The 26441-nt window shown below is 47.5% G+C and overlaps 7 protein-coding genes across 7 annotated transcripts; 5 read left to right on the forward strand and 2 right to left on the reverse strand.

Moving 5' to 3' along the window:
• Window positions 1-1328: 1328 nt before the first annotated feature.
• Window positions 1329-3818, reverse strand: BDQ94DRAFT_167993 (uncharacterized protein; the record flags this gene model as incomplete). Its single annotated transcript, XM_026770963.1, has 1 exon — window positions 1329-3818. The coding sequence occupies one exon, from the start codon at window positions 3816-3818 to the stop codon at window positions 1329-1331; it is 2490 nt and encodes an 829-aa protein (XP_026629400.1).
• Window positions 3819-10894: 7076 nt separating this feature from the next.
• BDQ94DRAFT_157841 (toll/interleukin-1 receptor domain-containing protein) lies at window positions 10895-13732 on the forward strand (the record flags this gene model as incomplete). Its single annotated transcript, XM_026768820.1, has 3 exons — window positions 10895-12230; window positions 12309-13445; window positions 13626-13732. 3 exons carry the CDS (start codon window positions 10895-10897, stop codon window positions 13730-13732), a joined length of 2580 nt encoding a protein of 859 aa, XP_026629401.1.
• Window positions 13733-16630: 2898 nt separating this feature from the next.
• On the forward strand, window positions 16631-17185 carry BDQ94DRAFT_167995 (uncharacterized protein; the record flags this gene model as incomplete). The annotated part of the gene is made up of 1 exon (XM_026770964.1): window positions 16631-17185. The coding sequence occupies one exon, from the start codon at window positions 16631-16633 to the stop codon at window positions 17183-17185; it is 555 nt and encodes a 184-aa protein (XP_026629402.1).
• An 860-nt stretch (window positions 17186-18045) lies between these two features.
• On the reverse strand, window positions 18046-19753 carry BDQ94DRAFT_185472 (T6SS phospholipase effector Tle1-like catalytic domain-containing protein; the record flags this gene model as incomplete). The annotated part of the gene is made up of 2 exons (XM_026774894.1): window positions 19589-19753; window positions 18046-19533 (listed from the first exon to the last, which is right to left on the reverse strand). Exons 1-2 carry the CDS (start codon window positions 19697-19699, stop codon window positions 18046-18048), a joined length of 1599 nt encoding a protein of 532 aa, XP_026629403.1. The 5' UTR covers window positions 19700-19753.
• Window positions 19754-20427: 674 nt separating this feature from the next.
• On the forward strand, window positions 20428-21562 carry BDQ94DRAFT_167997 (zinc-binding alcohol dehydrogenase family protein; the record flags this gene model as incomplete). The annotated part of the gene is made up of 3 exons (XM_026770965.1): window positions 20428-20532; window positions 20594-21016; window positions 21074-21562. 3 exons carry the CDS (start codon window positions 20428-20430, stop codon window positions 21560-21562), a joined length of 1017 nt encoding a protein of 338 aa, XP_026629404.1.
• Window positions 21563-23486: 1924 nt separating this feature from the next.
• Window positions 23487-24425, forward strand: BDQ94DRAFT_185474 (phytanoyl-CoA dioxygenase family protein; the record flags this gene model as incomplete). Its single annotated transcript, XM_026774895.1, has 1 exon — window positions 23487-24425. Exon 1 carries the CDS (start codon window positions 23523-23525, stop codon window positions 24423-24425), a length of 903 nt encoding a protein of 300 aa, XP_026629405.1. The 5' UTR covers window positions 23487-23522.
• Window positions 24426-24813: 388 nt separating this feature from the next.
• BDQ94DRAFT_157844 (flavin-containing monooxygenase) lies at window positions 24814-26424 on the forward strand (the record flags this gene model as incomplete). Its single annotated transcript, XM_026768821.1, has 1 exon — window positions 24814-26424. The coding sequence occupies one exon, from the start codon at window positions 24814-24816 to the stop codon at window positions 26422-26424; it is 1611 nt and encodes a 536-aa protein (XP_026629406.1).
• Between the last annotated feature and the right edge of the window lie 17 nt (window positions 26425-26441).

The raw sequence follows: 26441 nt of genomic DNA on the forward strand, positions 1-26441 counted from the left end.
GCGCCAATGCACCGAGCCCCGCCAAACCACAAAGCCAACGTCTTCGATGCAGTTTCCATTGGGGTTAGCTACATGCGTTTGTTGATGTGCATTTTGACTTGCCTGTGTTGCTGGTGGAGCCCTTTACATCTAATGTAATCTTTCCATTCAAAAGTCTATTGACCAAATCAGTCCTCATCAGTATCTGCAATGGTGAACGACAAGAAATCTCACCCGTGCCAAAGCCCCGTCTCCTATTAGAAAATGGATCTTTGTTGGCCTTCACCTGGCAGATGCACCCCGGAAATACGACTCTCTCCACGATGACTAGCCTCTCAGCTTGTTTCTCGACTCAACGGCATACCCTTACCTGTGATTGCTGCTCTAAATAGATAGCCCCCCGACCCTACTACTGGATAATTGGTGCCATGTCTCTTGGCAGTGACATAAAGGAGGCGGTACACATGGCCTTTATCCTGGAACAGGAGCTGTCGGCTGATCTGGAAGCTGGAATCGGAGTCTACAATACGGTTCTCAACTCGACTAACATCCTTTTTGGCATTTGGTGTACAACGCCACAAGCTCCTGTATCCGAATATTGGCTTTCTGGTTTGTCCAAGGTGACAGTCGTCGCTCCCCGCTCATCCAGGCCGATCTTGGCTCTCCTGAGTCTCTGACCGGGGCCCTGAAAGGCTTCCACACTGTCTTTCTTGTCACCAACTACTGGATTATTATTAATGCCGATATTAAGTATCCCGTTCAATGTCCATATCTCTTTTATGACGTCAGATGGTATACGGAGAGGGGTCCCATCGTCTGGCAGGCTGCAATATAACCTTTGTAATCCAGGAATACCGACCAGTGTTAGGGAAAGAGAAGAACAAGACTATTATCCCGATTGTAACTGATCATGTTACGCTGCAATGATAGCGTAGCCTAGTTACTGCTCTGTAGGGCTAGTCCTATATAATCCCACACGGGATGCCTGGTTTGCCATTCTACCTATAGTGTATCCTGCAGCAGTGAGTACTATTGCCGTACTAAGGAGAAATGACACGGGATGATAAAACACCCATCCTTTGCTTAACATCATCCCGTCTATCTCGGCTCTGATTTCGGATATTGTACGGCAAGCTGAACAAAGCTGTGATCGTACCCTCCTGCTGTTCTTATCTACATTCAGATGATGTCAATGTTCATTTTTCGAGAGGTACCTGTGCTTTCGAACATTGCTCTTGTTGGGCTTTTGGCAAGTCCTGCATACAGGAAACTGACATTCATTCTGGTCCATACTAAGAAGGTCATACAATGAAACTCCAACAATTTATCCTGCAGCAAGTACCCACAGCTTAACGAACAATATCCTGGATCTGAAGCCCAACGTCTGCCAAGAGCTGAGGGATTCGTGCAACAGCCTGAATGTCCCATCCTCTCACCTCATCTGGCAACTGCTCCCAGCTCACGATGTACGGACTTTTCTTGCCCATGATATCCTTTTCTGGTCCCCAAACCCATCCATCCCTCAAGCGCTCGCAGTTCCACCTCGCATGCTCCTGCTCTGCCATGTTGATAATTTCCTCTTCCCTTAGGCGTCGGACTAAGGGGTGAACGTATACTTCCGGCTTTGGCCGAATCTCACATCCCATGAGCTGCAGCTTATCGGCAATATGGTCCGCTTGAAGACGATTTGATTCCTTTAAATTTTCGCTAAGGTCGTCCCATGATGCCATGTTGGCTGCTAGTAACCTTCGCTGATCGTCTCGGTAATGCTTGTGTATAGCCTTGGCGATGTCGTCACGGTAGCGATCTTCCATCCTGCCGGAGTTTAAAGCGAGGAAGACAGAAACTGTCATTGGATCCTGGGGCAGTGAGAGAAGGCCCTTTGAATGCTTCCAGCTCTCATCGTCTAATATCTGATCTGCTTTGCCCAAGCTCCCCTTTAGAAGGCCAACCTCTGCTCCAAGTGCAACAGCCATGAGATATTCGAAGCCCGAGACCCTATCACCCCCAATACCGAGAACCCTCACTTTGGCAGTATCAGTCCCTGATCGTAGAATGTCGGACCACTTTTGCAGCGGGAGCCGTGGAGAGTAGTCTTTCTCATCCACCGTAATGATCCTTTTGTAGTGACGTATATCGTTGGGTATGTTGTAGGGGACACCACGAGGCACATAGCCCACTAGCTCGATTTTACCGGAAAGGCTGCGATTCTCAGTGAATACCTTCCCAATAACCTTGCTTATGCCAGAGGTTACTCCTTCAATTATGAGAGTGCCTCTAAACTGAAGAAGGAAAGGACGGAGTATACGTTCATGTAGTTGACTGAAATGCTCATCCAGATCCGTCCTTGGTCCCAATATTATCACTACCGGCCCAGTGATAGACTTGAAGTCGTATGGCGTGTCTAATTTCATTCCAAACCTCTTTGAGAATAGACTTATAAGTACCTGTGCTTGTTGTGCGGTCCGCCGCAGTCCCTCGGGCACTGCATCCGATTCCAATGACCTCAATAACTTGGCAGATTTTGTGGTCACATATTCGGTGTTGGTTATGTTCAGTCCCTGGCAGTAGAAAGTCAAGGCGGGCTCCCACTCCTCTAGAAGCGCGTGGAGGAATCCCGTATTGTAGTAAGCCCATGGGAGATTAACCTTGACGTCAATTTGCCCATGCGATCGCGCAATGGCCCTCCTGATAACGGGACGAAGGTAGCGGATGATTGAGGGGGACTCATTGGTACTAAGCTCTAGACCCAAGAATCTGCTCAGAACTCCAGGATTGGAAGAGTCGATGGAGAATGCATCCGAGTAGTGCCTCCGTGCACTGTCGTTGTCCCCGCAATCTTCGAACGTGCGCGCAAGAGCGATGTGAGCGTCGATATCCGATGGAGCAAGGTCAATCGCTTTCTGCAAATCCGTCTGCCCGTCGACGTATTCTGTACAATTTGGCGGATGTAGGTTACACCTCAAAACACCCCGTTGGAGGAAGACCGCCGCGTCTTCGGAGCCAGGGGTGCCTGCAGCGGCAGTGGATAGGATTTCGACTGCGTCGGTCCAAATATTGCGCTTATCAAGCTCCACCGCTAGAGATCCGATCCTCACGGCCAGGTCAACCCTCTCCGACGACGACGCACGATCCGTGTGGAGAACAAATCGCAGGAGGTCAATCTGTTTCGTGATCTCGTCTTGGCTCATGTACGTTCCATAATTGCCCATGTACAAGGACAAACCCTTATGGACTCGTGAAAAGACTTCGTCCGATTGCTCAAGCAGGGCTGCGGCACAGTAAACCTCACGTTGGAGATCAGTGGGCATCTGAAAGTCTGGCTTATACGCATACTCGTAGGAAACGTCTGCCCACGCATGCTCTAGTAAAGTCCGTACTTGTACCTCGGCGCGAGGATTCTCCATGCCGCAGAGCTCCTCAAACCCGGGTTTGAAGTCCTCCCTTCTGAATCTGACAATGTAATGAACAGACCGATATCCAAACTCCCTGGCTTGGAGACGATGTGTATGATCGACCGAGTTCTCCGCATCGATTTCGAACCGATCTTTGAGGGCCCTGACAACTGCCTTGACTTCATCAGTTGTATGCGTGATGACTCGGCCCCCGCACAGGTCTGTGTATTCGGCACAAGGGTCATGATGCGGCTTTCGAAAGATCTTTTCTGCGAAGCTGGGGACGGACTTTGGTCGGGTCTGTACAATAGCATGTGGAGCAACTCGCTGAACAAGGTGCTTAAGCTCCTCTTTCAGCAGTTGTGATAGTCTGTTATATAATCGATAGCGCTGTGCGGCATATGTCGTAATCTGCCGCAATGCGGCCTTGTTGGAGTCCGCCATGTTGTGGTAGATTGAAAGCTACGCTCCGATCTCTGCTTATCAGGAATGATGTCTACCACTATGCACGCACTTTCAATCAACTACAGCAAGATCCGGGACCTTATAGAGGTCACTGCTGTCAGTGATTCCATTGCATACAGCAGCTAGGCTTCGGGCCATGGTTCAGACAAGTGAAGCTGGGTTGTGATATCCATGATTTAGATCACCCAACCGCCACGAATATGTCATTGCGTGCAATGCATACGAACTAGACGAGGATTCTAGGCCAGCTGAGTTTGGCGGTAACCAATATATGCTGTGCTATTGCATTGGACTGAATAGTGCTAACGTTTGACCAATTTGACAGTGCTTTTACTTGACGGGAGAGATTGATCATAACCCGAGCGATTCTCTGCCGACCGCAAGAAGAGCTTCACTCTGTACTTTTATTCGTATTCCACCAAGCGCCAACCATAGGTCGTTGTAACCCCAATCGCCGGTATACGACACGGGTCGCGACCCATGGAACCATCGGATCTAGACTCCACACCAGAGCTTATTTTCAGCTATACTGTTGCTCCTCGAATGATACTGCCATCAACCATGACCAAATCCATGTACATTTTACCCGCGTACCGATGTATCCGCTTTTGGACATGTAGGACTCAGGGCCATGGGGATAGGTGCTGAGACGCTGGGTAGAAGGACCCATACACGCCCTATTTGAGTCAGCAGGGAAGGCCACGCATACCAAAAGGAATACGCATGTTGGAAGCAGAATATGGACGAAGAATGGAGAGGATGGTGACTTGCAGGCAGCTGGCCAGGCAGCTGGCCGGTCAGCTGCGACACTCGTTTATATCTACTTTTGTATGACTACGCTTTGCCCTTGTTGTATCTAGTGGTGTTAAGCTACGGCGACGACCTTCCTACGTCGTAGCATGCGTTCTTTTACGTGTTTAATGCGAGTTTGAGGGATTCGACAGCGTTCGGGGCCATATTCCTGCTTCAAACGGTGAAGCACCTGCATAGCTAGCATCTTACTTAGCGGGCTCGATCAGGTATAAGAATATGAATTGAATTGAAAATTGAATTGAATCCGCTTTTGGCGCTCAAGGGTCGTAGGATATGTCTCATGACCACTCACATATTTCGACATCATTACAGTTCAAGGGCAGGCTCTGAAAAGCCCACCACGAGCCCCAGACGATGGCAGACCAACAGAAACCATTTAGTACTAGGAGACAATAAAAAAGTCTCCTTTGATATGTCGTCATCTTCGCAGCCTGACTACCCTAGCTTGATCAATTCTTTGCTCGAGCAACTCAACAATGCTTCCCTGGACCCCGTTCGCGCAGAGAGTATGCGAAGCACACTGGAGCAGTTAAAATCAGTGGTTACCATCCTGGAGCCTGGAGAATCATCTGAAGAAGAAAGTGTGGAAAGCTCAGTGGAACGTATTCGGAATCTCAAAGGTGCAGAGCAAAAAGTGCTAGATCTGACCCGTCAAAAACCTAGATAACAAAAGCGCGGTGCTTCAGGAAACTCGACCGCTTTCTCCGTTCCACTCGATTAGTTAGCTTTGTGATCATTTCGAGTGACGCACTCCGGAGGATTTGACCCGAAAAGTGTTTTCAGTTATCAGTCTCTTTAGTATGCTGCCTGGAGTCCTGCGCAGATCTTTTAATAAAAAAAAAAGGCCTTATTGCATCCATTCCACCGACCAGTATCAAGTATCCAGAAAAGCACCTAGTCGACCCCTGCGGGGAGAGGCTGCATCTCATTAGACAAGCTGCAAGCAAAATAATAACCAGGGTAGTGTGTCCGCCTCCCCCCTGCCGATGCCTACAAAAGTATCATTCGTTCAGTTCGCTCCGGGGAGAAGACCCCCCTTGCATATAGCCATGAACACAGCACGCTCCAACCATATGCCAATTTTGGCTCCCTCGCCGAATAATAAATGACACACTGCCGCTCTCGAAGACTGCGACTTAACCACTAATTCTACTGCCTTTGGGAGCCATGCCTACATACCCGTGGTTTGTATTGAAGATGGAACGATTGTACGTGTGGTAAACCGTTCGACCAAGGAATGAAGTCGGCGAACCAGGTATACTCATTGAGAGTGCGTAGTTGTTAGATGCCATGAGTATGATATTTCTAGCCCATGATTGAGAACGGCAGCGTCGAACAATGTCTATAATAGGCTTGATTGACTGATACCAGTTCAAGAAATCTTGCTTCTCTTGCTGGGATCCGTGTGGGTGATGACCACATCGCATCGCTTGCCAAAATACGTCTAGCAACAGCTCTCTGTTGCAATGTTACCTCTGACTCGCCGCCAACAAAGTCCACAGTTGCAAAAGCGATTGACGTTTCTGGATATCTTGTCAAAGAGCCCGGGCACTGAAGGCTCACGCCACTGCTGGGGAACAGACATGCATCCATCGTTTACAACGCCAATGTCTCTAATAGAGTCTAGGATAATCCTTTGTACCCCGAGGCTATTCCCATAATCCGAGAACGCCGGCGTATATATGGTATTGCCCGACGCTCGGAACTCAGTTGGATCATTATCGAAAGGAAACAGATAGGCAGGACACTTGGTGGGAGAAGAGTCAGATCGAGGGAATCTCCTATACTCCAGCAGCTGCACAGAGATAGTGTTGTCCGGTACGCGCCAGTCCGGGACCCAAGATGGGAGACCCGGACATCGCGATCTTATCATGCCCGGAGGGACAGCAGGGTCATAGACTCCCGCTAGTGTCATGATCTCGAGGCTTCTGTCTCTGTGCAATAACTGCGTGGCCAGCTCTTTGTACACCTGCGGGGCGGAAATTTCATACTCTAGCGCAATCTGCAACCCCTCTGTCCCCGTACCGCAATCGGCTGCCAAACCATACAAGGCGTAAATCTTGTCATGTGGCCTCTGAGTCACAAAATCAGAGGTGGTTTTTGAGTCATGATGGTGTCACGATGTTGCTTCTATAGCGATCATGGAAATCCCACTATCTTCATTCACTAAGAAAGCTATATAGGAAAAGGAACATGATATGATTAAAATATAATAATTGTTTATGATGAGAGCGTTAACCTGCCTATGGTGTTCGGTCGCCGATCACTACATACTTTTCAGGCAGCAAATTATCGTGGGGAATCTACAGAGAATCAGGACAGGTCGCCTGTAGGAAACCATTGAGCAAGGAGATCCTCTAACGATATAGCACGTACCAGATCGCACTATCTTGAAGGGTGAAGATTATCTATTACACGAATCGCGACATGATCTAGTCCTGGCCGGTGATGGACTCGCGATATTTGTTGTCAAGACATAGGGAGAAACGTATGTGAATCCGATATATCTGATTTCAAGAACATGGCTTGGTTGGGGGTTGGAAGAGGTGGTGGTCGGAGACCACGTAGGAAGACGAGATGGCAGGGGATCAGGTGATGCCTGCCTGGCTGCAGTGAATGTCTCAACATTGGTTACCCCTTCGCGAATGCCATATATTGCATATCAAAGACCACATCATCTTGAATTCCACCCATATCCGACCGCAGAAATTGTATCCAGGTAAGTTTTGGTACCACATCTTGTGTGAAGACCTAGACTGAATATTTTCCTTGAGTATCAGGCCTAGTCATACCATGCTGTCTTGTCTGAGGACACCCAAAACGTTCATATATGAGATGCAGATCCAAGTCAAGTCAACCACAGTGTTCTGATTGGACATTCCCAACCTGCGCCGTTAGAAAGCGCCTGATCTGGCTCGGCCTCGTATTAATTTTCATCATATTATTCATTTGAGTCCCGTCCATAACACTTGACAATATTCTGAACCTTTACACAATCCGATATACACATGTATCGCTTAACATGCATCTTTTAGACGGAAAACGAAATTCTTATCCACCCAAAAGTAATTCCTATAACCTCCAAGCACTACATAAGTATACTGCATGATCAACTAAGCACATACGACCACAGGGTGTGGAAAACAGGGCTTCCCGTCCGCTCAGCCGTACTTAAGCCACACGCCGGGAGGTTAGTAGTTGGGTGGGTGACCACCAGCGAATCCCTTCTGTTGTATGTTTTTTTTCTCTCTCTCTCTTTTTTTCATAGTCCATTATCTTAATTACTTGACAGCTAGCTAGGGACGCATTTCTTTGCGCCGCTTAGGCCGCCAACGATGAGGTGGAGTATCTGAATCAAGTCGTTAGGAAAATGTACATCTCGCGATATTGAAGTAGTCTAGCCGCTTCCAAAGGAAGCGTGGTTAAAACTTGCGCAAAGTTAAATTGATAATATGGGCGCGCTTTACGCCCCAAGTTTGGTGGGATTTTGGGAATACTCTACACGCGCTGGATCCAATATTAGTGGGTACGACTCTAAAGCTTAATTTCTCCCTTTCTATGTTAGTACCACATTCTGAAATGATTGAGACCAGTCTAGAACATTGGCAATATCCTCCTATATATGTTCACACCACAACGAGACAAAATCTTAATTAGCTGCCTAAAGCAGTAACCAGGACAATAAAGCAACTCCTCGTTCGTATTCATTGCGGTTACTGGAGTCGAGCGAAATCATAAGCTCTACCGCAATTGTTTCCCGGACTTTCCTGTCTAAACCTCTTCAGACCCGGATTTGAATCCTGAGGGGTTCTGGGATCCGAACTCTCCCACCCGATGGTGACTCACACTCTGATCAACAAGGCAATTAAATCTAACTTGGCGTATATTCGATCTAGTGATAAGCGAACGTAACCTTTTGGAGCAGTGAAAGGTGGAGTATAACTTATAAACTAGCCAGGTGCGGAAGTCGAGATTCCTCCTATGGCTCGAGACGACAAACCTTGGACTTGTCCAGGTCTTCCCCCGTACCACTAAATCTTTCGGTTTGGCCCATGTCTTTCCTTCCTAACATGCTAAAGGACTCCTGCCGTCAGCATCTTCTGGTTAGAAAAGGGATTGAGAAGCCACGTTCATGCGCCATTATACTCTACGTGGCTCATACAGACACGAGATCATGGATCATCTGGACGCGAAGGGTGTGTATCTTAGTATCTACATTTACCAATAATATGTGGTGTGACAAGTGGGATGCGGACGTCATGTGGTCACCAGAGAAGAAACGGAATGTTAAAGGACTGTACTCAAAACAAAGATATATGTTCGAACACTCTACAAGCGGAGAAGCAAGAAGCAAAGAATGCAGCTAAATTAGTCTCTTGTATTGTTATCTAAGAAGATCATGTGCTAAGCAATGCAGGCGGTTACGACTCATGCAAGATCGTCGACCCTGGAAAACTCAAATCAATTTAAGCTTCTGAGAAATGTGGGACGCTTCTCAAGTACCCATAATTTGAAATGTTTGGCCGCTTTTTGATGTACATTGAAGGCTCTGACATAACCTCTTATGTCCTAGTCTACTGTTGAATCCCCTTTTTATATTTCTTATTTTCGTAACTCAACCGACACCGAGAAGAATCCAGTATCATTGACCATTACCTATTCAATTTTTCTGCGACTTCTGATCTGCGTAACTTTGTAACACTCCTGCACTATTCGAGGCGCTTTCCTCCAGGTGTTAAGCTCCGTTTTATTCTGGACACCGATCGATGATGATGATAGTACGGTGTTGATATCGGACTACTCAGTTTGTGCTCCATCCAGTAATATAGCGTTAAGGATACTAAGCTAATTACTCCCTCTGGCACCTCTCCAGTTCTCATTTTCTCTCATATGACCCGATAGTTCTAGGCTTCAAGAGCCTTTCCGTTTCCGTATTATCCGAGTTCTGACAAAAGTGAAAGATGCATCATATGGGTCAATTACGTCTCAGCGAAAAGACCTGTGATCTATTGTAAGTGCTTGCAAATCTAAGATGATAATGATGGAAACGGTGCGACCTCACCAAGAACCAAAGTACAGGTCGTGATATAAACATTCAAGCTTATAATATAAACTATCTTCCACAAGATTAGAGCTTAGTTGATTACTGACATAGATTCCCGATTCCAAGCAATGATAAGATCTTCAATTGATCTGTCCTTAAGAGTAAAACTTTCAGTTCTTTTCTTTCATGTTTTAGTTGTTTTGTAAAAGGGAGTCTGCTGCAAAGTGACTTTGCATTAGGTGTTGTTTGTGTGATCTGCGCTTAGGATAATAGGGTTTTCGGCAACGCATTATTTACAGGAAACTGGTCTCGTGAAGCCGCGTTCCACCTTGGCAGAAAAGCATACGTATCGGCCTGAAGGCAAGGATATGAATAATGCTCCATGCTTGCAAGCTGAAACTTCATGAGTGAACGAATAGCAACTACTGGAGCCTCCTGCCTTTTATACTACACTAGATAATTTTCCAACTCAGGTCAACACTCCCACTCATCTAACCCAGTTCTATGCACCCTACACTTAAAGCTATTCGAACCGAGCAAATAGTATGATTTCACCGAATCCAGCTAGTTTAGTATATGGGCGTCTAGCTCTAACCGCAACGAATGTGGATTGGGTTAAATCTTTCTCTTGTATCGGCTCTGAAAGTCAAACTTTCTTTTTTGAATGATGCAGTACAAAACTCAGGCCTGCTATGTTAGAGATTAAGCTCTCCGGGTCCTAGGTTGGGATAGCGTGACTAGCATTAACCGCACAGTCGACCAAGGTTGAGATTGGACTTGACATCAGAGATGCGTGGAAATGATACTGCTCTTAGAATTGAACGGTCCAGAAGCGGTCTAACTCTTTATTTTGTTCTGGATACGTATCTGAAACCAAGAAGGGTCAATATCATCGCGACTAGCTCGTAACCAGAGTGCCATGTGACCCTGAACCAAATTTTCGAATTACCCACATCGGATTTCGCCAGCTCTTGCAAAAGAGTTTTTGGCAGTAGTAAATCAGAGTATACGCCCATTATAAAAGACATTGTTTTGTTTTGCCTTCAAGTCCCCAGTCAATGATTTATCTTTTATCTAAACCCTTCCCTGTGTCAACCAAGATAGCCCTGTGGAGCACCAAGAACCCCTCTAACAGCAGCTTCAAAATCTTGATCATACATTTATATCTATTCTACCACTTCTTTCAGTATCGCCGATTATGCAAGGCCAGGGGGCCTTGTCGCAAAGCTCTGTGGGTGTCGGAGTGGAAAGTCAGGAGAATGGGGAGCTAGTTGCCACGCAGTCGACTGCCGCAAAACAGCGTACGCGGCCAAAATCAGTATTTATTTCTTACAGTTCTTTGGATCGATATCACGCCTTGCATCTCAAGCGCCTACTCGAAGCAAAAGGAATCAAAGTCTGGCTTGATGTTTTTGACATACAAACTGGGGGTGAATTCGACTCGGACCTGTTTCAGGTCATCGGACAACAGGATTTGTTTTGCCTACTATTATCTCCTAAAGCTGTACAGTCAATGTGGGTCGAAAAGGAGATCCAGACTGCCAAGGCCAGTCCAGCGCTTTGTATTCTTCCAATTATCTTGAGACCATGCAATATCCCTCCAGAGCTAAAAGACATAATCGCCTTTAACGCTACAGAAGGACTAGACCGTGATAGTGTTCGCGATCGACTCTTCCGGGCAGTATTGGGTGACTTTGATATCGAAGGGTCGGTGATACTTAGTGAAATCGAAAGTGAACTTCAGTATAACAAATTTCTTCAAGATCAAGCAGAAGAAGCCCTTCCGGAAATCAGGCGAACGGTCGACGCATCGTCCGCAAGCCCGATACGTCATGTCAGACTAAATATATTCCCAGAGACACTCCCTGAAGATTCTAATATCATACTGGAGCTGAAACTGAAACTCGACACGCTCTTTCACGGAACAATGTCGTTCTTTATTGCAAGGTACCGAGAGGGTCGTACTTGGCCTGAAGGATACGATTTCAGAGAGCCAGACTATAATGAATTCTTTCTGGAAATCAAGCCCCGTATTGACGTTCAATTCAAATGGTTTGATCGCATTGTCCGGTTGAAGTCAATTGATTACGGCAAGGATTGGGAAGATCACCCCGAGACATATTACATCGAATTTGATGGGACGCAGTTCAAGCCACATGAGGATCTAGCGTTTCCTCAAGTGTTTGAAATTCCCTGCCTACGCACGCTTATCAAAGATCACAGTTCCTTCGAGCTTGTCTCACACAACTCTTTAAGCAAGGCATCAACGCTTGTTTCTGAGGGCACTGATATTGCCATTGAGCTAGTGGGAGAGGTGGCGCAGGGCGAGTGGTTGCATTTATATCGTAGCCACATCACGAAGGATATACAAAACCTCCAGAAAGCTTCGTACTTCTCATCACCAAAGATGAGTCCGATATTTCGTGAGGCATTACTATCCCGCTGCCCTGTGACTAAGGACGGGAAGAAAGGAGACACCTACAAGGAGCTCGAAGAATCGATAATTGCATCCATCGAGAAGGGTGAATACAGTAGTGCGGATGAAATGCGCCTAGCTGGATGGTATCTCTTTTACAAGGCCTCCATGAGCTTTGGACGAGAAATGTGGAGAGACGCATATGAAGCTTATGACAAAGCCAGCTTGGCTCTACAGCCACTTGTTATGTCTCAAGTTCCGACGATGCGCGATGCGGTATCCATGTACATGTCTGTCCTACGTAAGGTGGAGATATTTTATCGACAAAAAAGTTTTCAGCATGCGGAGTGGATCATTCCTGCTCTCATGCGAGTGGCTCGATCAATCAGTGAGTCGGATCCCGAGGAGCCAGATTTCCAAAGGATATGGGCAGACGCTCTACTCGCGGAAGCGAAGGTAAATATGGCGCTAGAGCAGAAATACCTTGCCCTCGAGAGCCTCGTCAAGAATGTCGATGTCCTCCATCAGTTATACCGGAAGGTGCAGCTGCCATCCCGGCACCGAGCATGGATAGCTGCCTTATCATATGCCATCCGGACGGTCGCTATGTGGCAGATCTCAGCGGACCAACAGTTGAGTGCGTGGAGAACCGATCTGCGAAATGAAATCGGGAACAATGATGAAGCCTTCGGATTACTCACACGACCACCCCGACCTCCTAGCGAGCTGCCTGTATGGCTTCGAGACTGTACACTCCAGCAATGGCCAACTAAACCAATCAAAAGTGCCGCTCTCCGGTATGCATTGAAACTACCCGAACGGTGGGACAACTCCTTAACCGTCCGGGGCACGTCGTACGCGATTGAACACATTTACCACGGTACACCGGGCATTGACGCGGAGCGGTTGATGATTGAATTCCTAGAAAACATGAATGAACATGGCGACATAACAAAGGCCGTGACAGTTTACATGGCCCTAACAGGAATGCCTGTCCTGTACGACCTGGTAGCCCAACCGAAGTTGCTACCGGGTACCTGGCAGTACATGGGTCAACTACCAAGTCTCATCACAAGGCTAAATGCTGATGATGCTTGTGCGTACATGGGCCTGGCCAGTTTCCAGGCCTCGTTTAATCTACTGGGGAGGATTTATGTTGTAGTGGTTCGGAAAGGAACATTTAGGTGGAAGATCACGCTGAGTTTTCAGACGGCTTGCTTGCCTAGTATGCCTGAGGACATAGTCAACTCAAATGATCATGTCCGTGCTGGGGCAATTCTCGGATCTTTGCAATTGCAAGGCCCAGAAGATACAAACCTGGCTGAAGCGAGAGGTAGCCGGAGAGAGAGCTCTCGCAATATGGGCTATTTCACACATTGTTGCCTACCCAGATGCCTCCCGAAACCATGACCATTTAGGGGCGGCGCCCGTACTGCTCAACACGAACAACGGAATAGCTGAACACCAGATGGACCAGGTTGAACCAATGAATAAATGGAAATCGACGGGATAGACTGTCCGGAACATTATGCGCAATCTACTGGGTACATCCGTTATCTTACCGTCGATAACGACCGTCGTCCGGCATCGAAAACCACCACAATCACAATCTATAAGTAATGAAATCCATAAATGAGCGGGCTACAGAACCAAGCGGGCCATTTTACATGCTTTTTTTTTTTTTTTTTTTTTTTTTTTTTTTTTTTTCTTTTTTTTTCTTCCAGTCTCTTCTCCTCCCCTCTTTTCTTATTCCCTGCTTTTAATTTTATCTCTTGGCGCTTAGTTTTCTCCTTTTTTTTTTTTTTTTTCTCTTTTTCTTTTTCTTTTTTTCGGGGGCGGGGGGGGAAGTGAAATCAAATAGTATTTACCACCACTAAAACCATTCTTGTATTGCTAAAATATCACAGGTGGGATATTGGGTGGTTAGGCAAGAGGATATAGCGTAGAAAGAGTTTATGGTGCTCTCGGATGGTAATCTGAGGGCTAGGTATATGGTGTTGCCCGAAGTTGATGGGTGAGCCGAAAGGGTCGAAACCCCAGCCACTGGCTTCTTTGATTCTACTTAGTGTTGTTAGTTTTCCAAGAGGCTTGTGATTGAAGTCTACTGGGATTAGTACAAACGGATTGCTCATAATTCATTGCTAGTTGCTGATACAGGAAGTATGGCGAAAACCTTTCTTACTAGCATATCTGATTTCAACGCTATCATTCAAATCGAGCCGTATCATCTGTAGACTAGTCCCCAAACACTGTTCCGTACAATAACGGTAGAAGCAGGATAGGACTCCTTTCGTCGATCTACGTTACAGATACCGAGCATTCCACTCTGTGCACGGGACGAAGCACTTATTGTTCAATTGACACCACTGTTCTTCCTTTCGCTGGCCACAGCGGTGCCAAATTATAATTGTACCCTGATCACGTGTCAAAGACCTTGAACATATGTATAGAGCTCCCAATCTGCTCCGCACCAAGAGGGCATCGGTGAGAGAGATCTACGTGATGCAGAGAAGACCGGCCATCTCTTTTCTCAACTATAGTTGGATGGGCGGGAATAGAGGAGCGTGGATGACTACATGGGACGAAACGACAGATTATTGTTTCTGGATTAGCGCAATATAACACGCGCACTTTGATTAGGCCAAAAACCAAATTCTGTTGCAGGGAGGTCTATGCTGAACACAGGAGTTGACTGTGAGCGATTTCCCGCCCCTCCGACGGAAAAAAAAAAAAGGGTCGTTTGAATTTCATTTGTAATATATTACATTAAGAATTACCTGTGTTCAGGATTTAGCAACTCAGAATCGTTATCATCACATCGGCCATCCCTATGTATTGGAGACTCGGTATTCCACAAATCCAGCAGGATTAAATTGGAACAATCACCCCAAACCAGTGATTTGCCTGCTTTAGATATAAAATATAATTCCTTTTTCATGTAGCCTTCATCAAGCATCTCAAAGATCTGTCCCCGCGACACATTCATAAACGTAGGCGTTGTCTACAGACCGATGACTGTCATTCTCCCGGCGTAGAACAAACAAGGGCCCACCTCCATACGGCACAGTAACTATGTCACCTATCGTCACATCAGCTGAAGCATACCCGCTATAACTAGCCATTCTCCGTAGTGAAAAGAATCCGCCCTTTCCGGATTCCAACAAGAAACAGTAGCATAGTATAGCAAATTTCGAAATTTTCTCCCAGTTGTGAATTTTGGGATTTACATTACATGGCGGGATTTACTGCCAGGTTGCTTCTCAGTGTATGAAAGACGGAATCATAAGTCACTCCTGTCTCGCTGGCTTTAGTTTCGGAGTCAGCAACTGTTTCCATGGATGATTGGCTCATTGATTTCAAGCAAGATTTTAAGGATGCTTATTTCACTTATTGGGAACATTGTCATTGCCGGTAGACACTCGGTGTGTTGAATTTCGCGTACTGTGAGGATTCGTTTATCCTTTTAATCGACCAGCCCGACCGGTTGCGCTCACAAGTATTTCATTCCAAACGTGTACCCCAGTAACTATGTGCCGATCAAATTGCAACGTCTCTGGCAAAAGTCTTCTGAACGCTTCCTATGTCGTCCATGTTAATATCGCCAACCGGTCACACCAGCCACGCGCAGTAATCAAAATATGAAAAGTACTCCCCAATGTTGCACCCAAGATAGAGAATAATTTTGGTGCCTGGGTAATGATCACATGTTTTTGATCTGGTCCTCTTGAATTACTTCTCGGGGATATGAAGGAAAGACCGAAGAAGCTGGCGGCAAACCTATTTAACCTACTATATATGATCTCCTCTGGCGCTGTCATTCAAGGAATATGGACGAGAAATATCTTTTCCGTGGTCAAAGTGACAGTCGATGGAGACAAGTTTCGTCATTGTATCGCGGTGATCTGAGATAAGAAGCTCGTAATGCGATTCACACTCCACCAGATCTGAGAGAGATCCTTGAACGCCTTTGCCGAACTCAGACATTCCTGGACAAACTGCAAACCACTCGATTTAGGCATCTACCTGACGTAAACAAACTTGCAATTGCACAGCATTACGGTATGCCAACTCCTTTGCTTGACTATACCCGCTTCCTCGATGTTGCTGCATTCTTCGCCACTGGAGCTGGTTCCCAAAGTCGAATTTTCGCCAATGACATTGGAGTCATATGTATTGTTGATCCGAAGCAACGTTGGGAACCCGAGGTTCCCGAGGGAGCGATTGATATGATTGAATCATCTGGGTCTTCAAATTGGCAACATAGACTCTATTGACTTTAGAGAAGTAGTAGAGCGGGTTGGACGTATCGAACGCCAGAAAGGTGTCTTCATCGAGGGGTTTGACGGCTACCTTCTACAGCGCTTGACGACGAAAGTTATATATTTCCGGCAGACGGAAATCTTTCAGGATACCAGGAAAGGGATTGATAGAAATAATCTCATGGATCATGATCAAAAGTTAGAAGATATTGCTGCTCAATGTCGAAGGTCTCCTAACAACTCTATGAACCCCAGCACAATGTGCGAGTTGCTCGGACGCGTCAAATTACCAGGTGATGACTTCTTTGGATCGAAGGGACTCTACTTGGGTCAGAATCTCAGAAAGGCACAATACGTTCTGTCTGAGATTCAAAATTGTGAGAATATCGTGGGAACAGGCTTTGTGAGAAACCTCGCTGAAGTGCTGAGTCGTCGATTCAGTGAAGCCCGAATCACTTCCCGAACATCTGGCGCTGCAGTTGCATCGGTGCAGCATATATCAAAGGCAGACCTCAAGTCTTCGGAAGACGGATATCGCTTAGAACCAAGCGATGTCCAGCCCACGATTTTGGAATTAGCAAAACTGGCTCACATGGAGCCCTCAGATTTTGAGAAAGTTATAGCCCCATATAGGCCCAAATATGTTGACTTCAAGTACCAGGACTTTGACTACAGAGGGGACAAGCGTCAGGCCCTTGCAGTTGCAGCCGCAATATTCGTGATTGGACTGGAACATATGCGCACTGCTGGAGGAGCAGAAGCACACAGATTGTTTAGCGGAGTCGAAGCAACTCTTTTTCACATCCAACGCTAAATCTTATCTTACTGGAGAGCTGCATATATTGAGATTCTGGCCAGGGAGGTTCGACCTTACTTTGCTTACAGTGTTCTTGAAATCAGCGAGAAAAGCGTCTAATCAACGATGAGGTAAAAGTAATGGAGCTACGGAACTAGCATCTGGACCGAAAAGTTCCCTGTGATTTGTAGTGAACGCAAAAGCAAACCAGATTGCCGAGAATATTATATGCGATGTTCCAAAAGATGGAGTTGGTTGAGTGAGTAGATTTGATAGTTTATATTGTCTAACATGTATCATGTAGACCTGTAAATTCCTTATTGCAGTTATTCTTGCCATTTTAGACAAGAGATCACGACAATTTGGGAGGAGATTCGTATACTCAAGGAATCGGAGTAGACTATGGTCGAGGTCCAACATGAATTTCTGTGCTTCAAAGTACACCGGTTTCGCAGATTTAGTAGCGCCAAGTGACAATAACAAGGAAGCCACACACCGCGTCATATATGATCCAGATACTGGCGAGGGACAGATGGACTTGTATGCCACTTGGGAACTAGGTCAACAAGATGTCAGATTCAAGACGCATACTAAATGTTGAGAGAGTATGCAACTGTGACGGTGCAGGCCCGGTCTTTGTGGAAAGGGGTGTGTCATTCATGCACCTAGGCCAGCAGAATCGGAATGAGAGCCACTCAGCGTCCTCTGCTTGATTCTGAACCGCGGTCTGCGTGATGGAAGTTGGCACTCTTCTTCCACTCTTGTGCTCTTTCCTTGTGTGTCTTCTCTTGCGTTCAACTCGTTGCCGCATCAGGAGAGCTCGTGACCCATGCGTTATTTGTCAATGGCAAGATATGCAATGTAAGAGAAAACCTAGTCTAGACAGTTTCGCTTGACTTTAGGCGGTATGTTTCTCGAACTGGACAGCCTTCATGGGCGTGCACTTCCCACGCGCCAATCCCATACTCTAAGGGTCGCTTATTCTTCCCCTTACCATCTTTGAGTAGATTTTCCGGCCTGTAATCTTGATTGGTCTTCATACGGCGAATAACTGACCCGTGAACTTTAGCCTCCTTTGGAAGGTCACGTCTCTCCCCAAGGGGAAGAGGCCACCGAGTGGGTTTCCAGGATCCATCGGGTTGCAATGCCAATCTCCGAAACGGCAGATACTCCGCTACTTTCCACGTTACAACGGTGGGCCACGAGACACCATGGTCATACTGTAAGAAGTCATGTACATGTCCGGTCGTAGATGCCCTTCGCAGTGCGGATTTAAAGCTGGATTCGTTCCCTTGATCACCTCTGTAATCTCCATTCGTTCGGCCTCCGGTGCTTGGCTCCAGATGACCCGGAAGATCACTATAGCCAACTGAATCATCAAAGCAATGAAAGAGCTTCATCTTTTCGTGATCAAATCGAAGCCCCGCACGCCGCGCCTCCTGTACCATCCACACCAATGGCACATGGCTCAGTGCTAGGTCTTCATCATCATCCAACTTTAATCCGCCGCCAATATCCGAATGACATCCGGCGAACCACACCTCCTCAATGTCTTGAGACGGGCTTTGGATTTCGTCAAGGAGACCATCCTTAGCTTCGGAGAGCGTACTAGCCGGGTTTTGGGGGTCTGCTTCCATTTTTTGTGGGTGAGCAGCAGGGGCTGGTCGATAGAACGCCTCTCCTGTGCAACGCCCTTGCTGCTCTGGGTGATCCGGCATCTTGCGCCGCGTCGATCGCCTGTTAGGGTTGGCATCTGAGATTAAATCCTGTCGAAACTTGGCACGATGCTCATCGATAGAAACGGCATGCCGAATTACCCTGGCCGAGGTTTTTGCCGTAAAAGGAAACAGAAATTTATTGCGATTCACTTCAAATCGTGGGATGCTGTTGACAGTGTCAAATAATCCGAGGAACCGAATTTGCGATACCGGACGACAGAAGGTCTCTCGTAGGGCTTTCATGTACTTATATAAGTCATCCTTTTCTGTCTGGCCAGCGTCGACGCTGTTGGTACATTTTGCCCACTTCGAGAAGGTCGTCCAGACGTAGCGTACTTTCCCTTCATTTCCTGGCTCTAGCAAACCAACGTGGTCTACCATTTCCGCAAGCATGCGAGCAACATACGCTCCACGGCTAAAACCAAAAATGTATATGTCATCCCCAGGGCTGTAAAAGCGCATGAGGAACCTATAACCGTCCATGACATGTTCGTCAAATGTTGTGCCTGTCGCAGAATCCTTCATATTCGAAAACCATCTCTTTAGTCGATTCTGGCCGGCATTACTGACCTGCCAGATCGAGGTGGTATGCGTCCCAAACCCCGGCTGATAATAATGAAATTGGCGAGGGTCATTGCGGTTCAGCATCTTTCATCAGTGTAAGAGTAGCCTGAAGAAATTGATTCATGTTCTAACCACTCACTCTGTAGATCTTGAGGATATTACTGTCCGCTTCGTCTCCGCGGAATTTATATCCGGTGCCATCGAAACAGAGAACAAACTCTTTGTTGTCCGCGATGGCGGCCCGCTCCATATTAGGTGTTGCTTCTGTATTCTAAACAGTCACGCCACTCTATCGAATGTTCAGTGGCACGTCGTTCTTTTAAAGCTTAGAAAGGGATGTTGCCAATGTAGGAGTCACCCACGGGTAGCTTGTGGCGAAACTTACCTGTCGGTAAATCCAATGTCTAGAATCACTTAATTTCCAACAGCCTCATGCATTTCCTGTAGCCCTGGATTAGCATGGGCCCCATAACGCAATATGGAGAGAGATCTGACGGTTCGATTGCCATTTGATAAAATTTTCCGAAGATAGATACATATCGGCTAGTTCCGGTCTCGGAAGTGTTCGGTGCGGAATACGAGAGCCAGAGATTGGTCGATGATGTCGAGATGACCGCGACACAAACTCAAAAAGTGTATTCTTCTTGCGTTGAACTACAAAGTTTCGCACAAGTCCAGGTGGATAAAGAAGGGCTATTTATCTAGTTTAAGTTTATCCGGACGGCTGAAAAGGTCACTAATCGATCTCGTAAACATGATTAATGGTTGAAGATCTCTTATTATTGGCCATCTGCCAGTTCGGGCTCTATTGAGCTCCTGCGGGGCTATGCTTTCTGCTCCAACCTCTGAGGTCATGAAGGACCTTTTATAACTGGGAGAAGCATTATATAACACTAGAAGACAGATATATTGAGAATATTGACGGTTTCTGCCGTCACCTTTAACTTATACCTTGTGAATTGCCATCCTCAAGGCACCATGTCACCTCTGAACGAAGCCGCTTGGATTCTGAAGCCCAGAAGTGATCTGAAGCGATTCACTGCGGCCTACAATGCCCCTTCGTTTGACGAAGTTGTGATCGAGGTGCATCAACACATTGCATGGAGTTTTACTGTAGAAGTCGTGTAGCTAATAAGTGTGATAGAACCGCGCTGTTGCCATACAACCTTTGGATGCCAATATCCGGGCCCAAGCATACGTCGACGTGCCCTACCCATTCATCTTGGGCAATGGAGTTGCCGGCATTGTCCATGAAGTTGGATCGTCAGTCACGAGATTCAAGAAGGGCGACCGCGTCGTGTCTGATACACCTACTTACCAGCTCAAACAAACTAAGTACGGGGGCTGGCAGAAATATGTCGTGAGTAATGAAGCCACAACCGCTAAGATCCCGGCAAGCACGACTTTTGAGGATGCGGCTGCAATACCTTTCGCGCTCTTAACAGCTGTGTCTGCGTTGCACTTGCACCTGGGTATGGAGAAACCAGGAGCAAATTGCAACAAGAAAGCACTAATCTGGAGTGCTAGCGGATCTGTGGGGGGTTACGCTGTTCAATATGCCGCCAGTGTGAGCATAAAATAGCTCAATGGTATTATCCGGTGAAAAGCTAATAAGGATTTTTAGGTCGGTTGTGAAGTCATAGCGACCGCTTCCCCGCGGAAATTCGACTACGTTCGTGGCCTTGGAGCCTCTACTGTTCTCGACTACAAGGACGATGAGATCGTATCGAAACTTAAGAACCTCGGGCCCTATGATTATATCATGACGGCTTCGGGTGACGCCAAAGGTGCAAACGCTATAAGCGAGATCCTGCAACCAAACGGCGGGACATTTGCCTCTGTCCGCGCACAAAGTAATGAAATGAACCTGGCCAAGAATGTCCGTTTAGTTTACGACTTTTTTAGCATGACTACCCAGAAGCCGGAAAATGGTGATTTTACGGAATGGTGGTATCATGACTACCTCCCCGGAGCTCTGGAAGGAAAAGTGACCCCTACACCCTTGGAAAAGCGAACTGGTGGCTTGAACAGCATCCAGGAAGCTTGTACCGACGTTTTGGAAGGGCGCAGCGCGAAAAAGCTGGTTCTAAATCCCCAGGACGCTGATAATTGAGCTGTAATATAGGTATCAACAATTTTATCACAGGCCGCCTTAGCTATCCTAGTATCTATCTTTATATTTGACTGTAGTGGTGGCTGTCCACAGACTTTACTGCTTCATCTTAAAAGCAGAGGGATAGTCCGACTAAGAATTGCGTTATTCTCGGCTCCATGCGAGAGCGTACAGCTAAGGTGTACCATGGCTTCCCCTATTGCGATTGTTCATGCATCCGCCATCCATGCCTAAGAAAGCTCTTGGAATATCATTATCCCGACGAGATCTCGCCACTGCGTACTAGCGTATCCTTGGAATAGCCGTTGGGAGGTACTTTGTAAAAGGTAGAATCTCCTAAGGGGACGCTGCTGTTGCAACCAACGCCCACCCGCCATGCGCATGTTTATACCGAAACCGGTAGTAGCATGATCGTGTGCACCATGGTTAACTAGACTACATGCTAGATATAATAACTTTACTGGAGGTGAATCTAGTACATATGACCATATGGTGTTGAAAACAGGGCTTCCTGTTCGCTTAGCTGACCTGGCCGTCAGGTTACAGTTAAGATTAGGTTAAAATATAATAGTCAGATATAATCACTCTACTATTAACTATATAAATATCTTCCTACTCAGGAAAAAAATTTTTTAACCTATTTCTTATCTATCTTATAATACTTCAATATAATCCGGCAGTATTAGAATTATATATAAATAACCTTAGATTCTAAAGAATCTGACTAGAGAATATAAAATCTTCTATAAATTTTATAAAAAATATAATAAACTTATAATAGAGAGTAATAGTATTCTAAATAATACGACTCTATTCAATATCGCTTTGGTCCGAAACTAAGTAGTGAAATCACTCGGTGTTAAGAATGGCTAACTGGTTAATGAATAAGTAGGGGCTGTAAATTATACCATGGAAATATTTTCAACTAATTTTAGTTGGTTGTTACAAGTTAATTGATGCATTGTCATTGTATACGGAAGATAAATTACAGGGTATGTAATCCAAAAATTTCATAGTATTAGCGACAGGTGCAATCATATTTATGCTGACCACATCCCCTCTTTCCAAACTATAATACCTCATTATATCATGTTTAGACACACTTTAATGTTCTTTGGCTAAGGTAGTAGATTGACTTGTGCACTGTTCTCCCGGCTAGGCCTGTTTTGCTTGTACATATAGATTAGCGGTCAGCAGGTGACGAGCTTATATAAGAATTCAACGTAAATATAATCTACTGTGAATACGTTCAAGCAGAGAAACAACCGCAGGCAGCTTGCCAAAGACTAGGATCTGTGTTACCCGCGGGCTTCGGGGGCGATGTCCTACACTTTTGGCCATGGGCGGAGACTTTCCACCAAACAAGATGTTGGGTAGGCCCGGAGCAATATCCCACCTTTCCTTCTTACAGTACAGCGCCATTTCTTCATGCGGATCGGCCTCTAGGCTAGCACTAGATGCAAAGAGTATATGTTCTTGAAGCTCGTCCGTTATCTGTGGATTTTCTGCTTGTCCGCTGCAAGGATGACGCCAGGGTATTCATACGTCTATGCATGCTGCTTAGTAAGAAAGTTAAAAAGCCCGCTCCTACGTCGTTGCAGGGATCTGCACAAATACGCAAGATCGCGAGGTTCTCAGGGAAAATTAATGGCTGGCATAAGCGCATACCACAGATTGTTCGGACCTGCAAGGGAGTGTGCCACGTCAGGATCTTGTGAGATTGAGTCTTTGATCCACAGAAATGTAGGCTGGTTTAGATTACGCAGTCTATGCGATACACCTCACTGAATTTGTCGCGACCAACAGCAGGAGCGTCGATCTGCTCTTGCTATGGTTTGGCGAGAGATAAATAGAGGAAGTTGTACTCATGGGCAGTATACACAATTCAACAGCACTGAGCATTTCCCATTCCGCTCCTCCCTCTCTCTATTTGCTATAATCCAACTTCACCAAGCCCAAGATGACTATCACAAGCACGGCTCCGACTAGCTTCCGGCGCATCAGTGCCAAAGCCCCAGTGGAGAAGATCCTGGAGATGTTCCGCGAGGATGGCGGGCTCGTGGTGGAGGGTTTCTTCACCCAGGAGCAGATTGCCAAAATGAACCGCGAGATCGACCCCCATCTAGCCAAAATTGCCTGTGGAACTCACCGCAAGGTCGACGAGGAGGCGTGGATCACCGAGTTCCACGGGGAGAACACCCGCCGCCTCAGCAATCTACCCACCCTCAGCAAGACCTTCCGTGACGAGGTACTCAACTACGACCTCCTCCACCAGATCTGCGAAGCGGTTTTCCGCAAGGAGTCAGGCGACTACTGGATGTGCACTGCACAGGTTATCGAGATAGGCCCACACAGCAAGGCCCAGCAATTGCATCGGGACACGGCTGAGTTTCCCGGGTTGACCAAATTGGGTCCCCGAATGGACGAGATCCAGATCAGTTTCTTCACGGCGTTGACCGACTTTACCGCGGAGAATGGCGCGACCCGGGGTATCCCTAAGAGCCACTTGTGGGAGAACTACGAAGACTGGGGCCGCGACGAGGATGCGGTGCCTGCCGTCATGAAGGCAGGAGATGTCTTCTTCTTTACTGGCCGACTGTGTCACGGCGGCGGCGAGAACCGCACAGAGGACTTCTGGCGCCGCGGAATCTCGCTTTGCTTTCAGGCGAGCTATCTCACCCCCGAAGAGTGCTACCCCCTGATTATGCCCCGCGAGATTGTGGAAACCATGACGCCTCTGGCGCAAAAAATGTGCGCATGGCGCTCGCAGTATCCGATTTTGGGCGGAGGGTTGTGGCAACATAACTACAGCGAGGTGGCTGACGCAATTGAGCTGAAGGCCAACCAGCCGCTAAAGCAGTAAGGAAATGTAAAAACAGGCGGAGGATGATCAAACTAGCTGCAGCATGAATATGTGCGTGCTGGAAAGCGACCAGCTTACAAGGGGGGTTGCGCTGCAGGTTCTTGCCCTGACCGCTATCTTGATATGCTCCATCTACCTAGTAGTCAATCTACTGTCACGGAATTGAATGTTACCACTGTGATAATAGTTTTACCTTGCTTTAATATGCTTAGGAATTTGGTGGAGTGTGATTTGTAGTATGTCGTAGAGACTCTGGTCAGAGATAAACATACCAGGCCTGCCCGCCCACCTCCTCCTACTTATCGTCTCGTCACCGAGCTTCTTCTAGGTTTTCTACAGTCTTCTTCTCTTTTTACCATCTGTCCTTGCTCTTACATCAACAAGCAATATGGTTGGAATTCAACAGCCTCCGCCAGACTATGATATGGTCATTGTAGGGGCCGGCTTTGCCGGCGTTACTTTGCTCTATCATCTTCGTAAACAGGGTCATCGTTGCCGGGTGCTGGAGGCGGGGTCAGACCTGGGAGGAACATGGTTCTGGAACCGCTATCCTGGGGCACGCGTCGACACGGAGGCACCCTTTTACGGTCTGTCCATCCCCGAAATCTGGGAAAGCTGGCAATGGAGTGAGAAGTTCCCCTCTCAGCCTGAACTCCGACGATACTTCGCCCACCTGGACAAGATACTCGGGCTGAAGGAGGACATTGACTTCCACACCCGGGTCACGCATGGTCAATTCCGTGAAGACCGCTGGCATATCACGACCGCGAACGGCCGCCACCTCACCAGTCGTTTCTTGATCGCCTGCCCCGGCCCCGGCACTGTACCACACATCCCGTCGTTCCCGGGGCTCGACTCCTTTCAGGGAACAGTGACGCACTCGTACGAGTGGCCAGAAGAGGGCATCGACCTGGCCGGAAAGCGCGCCGCGGTGATCGGCACGGGGGCGTCAGGCGTGCAAATCGTGCAGGACTGGGCCAAACACGCCCAGCATCTGACCGTCTTCCAACGAACCCCCAACACCGCGCTCCCCATGCAGGCTGAGAGCTGGGCCCCCGACGCAACCCTCACACACGCCGCCTTCTGTAACTACCGTCATACCCACTTCAGCGGTGTCAACTACCAGTTCACTCCGACCAACACCTTTGATGTCGCTGACCCGGCCGCACGACAGGTCTTCCGGGAGTCGCTGTGGCAGCGCGGCGGCTTTCCCTACGTCTACGCGAATTACCAGGACGTGATGACCAACCCGGCAGCCAACCGCGAGATGTATGACTTTTGGGCGTGGAAGACTCGTGCCCGCATTGTTGATCCCCGCAAGCGCGATCTCCTCGCCCCCCTGGAGCCCCTCCACCCCATGGGCGCCAAACGTCCGACCGTCGAGTTGGACTACTACGACCAGTTCAACCGGCCAAACGTCGACCTGGTCGATCTCCGCTCCACCGCCATCCGCTCCTTCGAACCCAACGGCCTCACTACTACCGATGGCCGCTTCTTCCCACTAGACGTCATTGCCCTTGCTACCGGCTTTGACATGATCACCGGCGGCCTCACCCACATGGGGCTTCAGAGCGTCGACGGCGAAACCCTCTACGACCAATGGCGGGGAGATGGAGGTGTGAAGACCTACCTTGGAATGTCTATCCATGGCTATCCTAACATGTTCTTCTTGGCGGGGCCGCAGGGCCCGTTGTCCTTCTCGAGCGGGCCCATCGGCATTGAGGTGCAGTGCCAGCTCATTTGCGATGCCATCCAGTCTCTGCATGTTGGAGGACACACCATCTTCGAGCCCACAGCTTCCGCGCAGGAAACTTGGAGTCACCGGGTCAAGGCCATGTTCGATGGGACCTTGTTCCTCCAGTCCCCGGACTCGTGGTTCTTGGGTGGGAACATCCCCGGCAAGAAACGGGAGTTATTAACTTATGCGGCGGGGTTGCCCCAGTATCAGAAAGATTGCCAGAAGGCCTTTAGTACATGGGAAGGGTTTGTGCGGAGGTAGAGTATCCTAAGACGCAT

Source organism: Aspergillus welwitschiae (genome assembly GCF_003344945.1).
Source record: "Aspergillus welwitschiae strain CBS 139.54b unplaced genomic scaffold BDQ94scaffold_7, whole genome shotgun sequence".
NCBI lineage: Eukaryota > Fungi > Ascomycota > Eurotiomycetes > Eurotiales > Aspergillaceae > Aspergillus > Aspergillus welwitschiae.